The 2,611-nt window shown below is 34.0% G+C and overlaps 1 protein-coding gene across 3 annotated transcripts in view; it reads right to left on the reverse strand.

The window, feature by feature from the left end:
* Positions 1–2,611, reverse strand: part of TRPC6 (transient receptor potential cation channel, subfamily C, member 6) — a 194,405-nt gene that overhangs the window by 2,696 nt on the left and 189,098 nt on the right. For all 3 annotated transcript variants that reach the window (XM_012659164.1, XM_012659166.1, XM_012659165.1), the window contains one exon: positions 4–87. In XM_012659164.1, the coding sequence (XP_012514618.1) occupies positions 4–87 (84 nt within the window). The remainder of the gene's footprint in view (positions 1–3; positions 88–2,611) is intronic.

Here is a 2,611-nt window from a genome sequence, read left to right on the forward strand (position 1 = left end):
TACCTGATATTGTCTTGGAGGATTATTAAAAGTATTTAAATGAAAATCTTCTGAGCTCCTTATACTTGATTGTTTATTGTGCCCAAGCTGTAATTTGAAAAGAATTAGAAATTGATTCTTATTTAATTTTGCTTTTAAATAATATGATGAGATTATTAATTAGTTATATGTATGAATTAATGAAGTATCACATATACAAATTATCTTATCTATAGATGTAGTACCATTTAACTTTACTTGCTTAATATTTTGTCTACCAAGACAAATCAGTGGCACTCTAGGTGTGTTCAGTTTCTCATTGACTATTTGAGGTTGTCTGAGGAGTTTCTTAGACTTTGTGACTGTCAATCATGTTGTCATGAGAGTTGTGCTTTAACCTTCCCACAGATACACCTGTGGTAGAGGAAGAGGCAAATGAGTCAGGGAAATAATGGTGGTGATCTCAGAAGTCCATTGATGAGGGATTAACAATCCAGCCTGATTAACTAAAACAGCCACACCTGCAGTAGGGTCTTCTGTGGCTCCTAAGAAACACCAGGGTAAGACTTCATTGTGAGACATAATTTAGGCGCCAAGAAAGCACTAATTATTCTATTTAAATTTTAGGTACCATATAATATCTCATTTTGGTAGCACTTTTCAAATAATACATTTGCCCGACCAGGTAAATAAAGAATTAAGGCAATCTGAGATAAAGGTGATGGCATGCTATATTAACATGCTAAGAGATAATTTTAAAACTTTTTAATACATTTTCTGATGGGAAAAACTGGTTTTACAAAAAAATAAGTAGAATAACCTGAGTAAAACAGAGCGGCTCCAAATTTGCATGTTTATGATGTACAACTGTCTTCTAGGGGAAGAGAAACTTCAAGACTGTCTTCAAAGATACCCATGATTTCTATTTCCCAGTGACATCTAAGTTGCTGTAAGTAAAACTGAATGAGACTAAATTAAAATCCCCACCTTAACTTCAATGCTTTGATGCTTTAAATGGCCACATGCTAAATTAAAATAACTATGCACACATTCATCCATTGAACAAGTATGTATTAAGGGTCCTCTATATGTAAGGTGCTGTGCTAGGCTCTGAATATTCAATGAAAAACATAAACGATTATGATCTAGCTGAGTTATAATGACAGGAAAAACATGGCAAGGCTATGAAGATCCATAAAATACAATATATAAATATGAAAATATTATTTAGATAGCATCATTTTTCATGCAGCTATTTCCCTTTTCTTTTCACTTCCTCTAAAAATGTCAGCAAAGTGTCCCTATATTTTTTTCTTATATCGACTTTAAAAATCATTAGGATAAAATTATGTAATTCACCAAATTAATCAAAGAGAGACAGCTTGGGTGCTCAAAAAGAGCACTTGAAGAAAACCTGAAAACTAATTACCATCTGGCTCTGCCACAAGCTAGCAGATTATTAAGATGTTTAAACTTTGCATAATCTTTTCTGACAATGAAGGGAATGGACTAGTTGAGCACTACTCAACTTTGAGCCCTACTAATTTATGACTTCGTGAAATGAGTGAAAACTTCAATCTAACATTTTAAATAATAGAATGGGAACTCTGGATTTCAAACTATGATTTATACTTTAAGGATATCATGAAATGTGAGGACCTGGTTTAAGCTCACACTCAACCCGTTATGATAAAGCATGGAGATGAAGACGGCCTCATAAGCAGAGAAATTGGACAAAGGAAATATTTGTGGATCATGCCTTTGATTTATTTACCATCTATTCATTAACTCACTATTGACATTTTGGGCTGGATAATTCTTTGGTGGTGGGGGTGTCCTCTGCATTATAAAATGCTTAGCAGCATCCCTGGCTTCTAACCACTAGATGCTGGTAACAGCTCTCCACCCACCGTCATGACAACTAAAACTGTTTCCAGGTGTTATCAATGCACCTTGGTAGAGATGGGGGCAAATTCACTCCTGGTTGGGAACCACTGGTATAGTTAAATGGCATATAACTAAATAGCTGTAAGTTCATTTAGAGCATTTTTATGAGACTAGTTCTGCTCTAAGTCTGAAAGTTTTAGATGAAAATGTAACATTTTTCCAGCAAAAAACTTCTAGTCGGTTTCTAATGCATCATAGAAATTCAGCAATTACTTGTTAAAAATGGAGTAATACAGAGAAATAGTACGGGAAGAGTAAACTCCAATGGTGCAAGGAAGCATTATTACCACTTGGTGGCAGAAAACCCTAATATATAATTGATTCTGCGTACAATTACTAAAATAATTTTGTATCTGGAAAGTCATGTCTGTAACACTTTTGCACATATAAGGAAATTCAACTTGTAATATGAATAGTATTTAAACCATAGGGATTTGTGTATTTATAGATCGTGCCAACAAGTGTAATGTCACAGGGGCCGGAAGTGAGGAGCTTGTTGACTGGAAGCAGGAAGGTTGGATGCAAGCTTTGTTTTGGACTAATATGTAAATAAACACTCTCGTCAATACTGAGTGAACCATTGCCTATTCTTTTTTTTATACTTTCTACCACATTTTCTGCATTCTTCATGCTTTTTATTTTTCATTTCCTAATAATTAATTTGATATTAGCATTTCTCATATTA

This window comes from Propithecus coquereli, unplaced genomic scaffold (assembly GCF_000956105.1).
Source record: "Propithecus coquereli isolate 6110/MARCELLA unplaced genomic scaffold, Pcoq_1.0 Scaffold6, whole genome shotgun sequence".
Classification (NCBI taxonomy): Eukaryota; Metazoa; Chordata; class Mammalia; order Primates; family Indriidae; genus Propithecus; species Propithecus coquereli.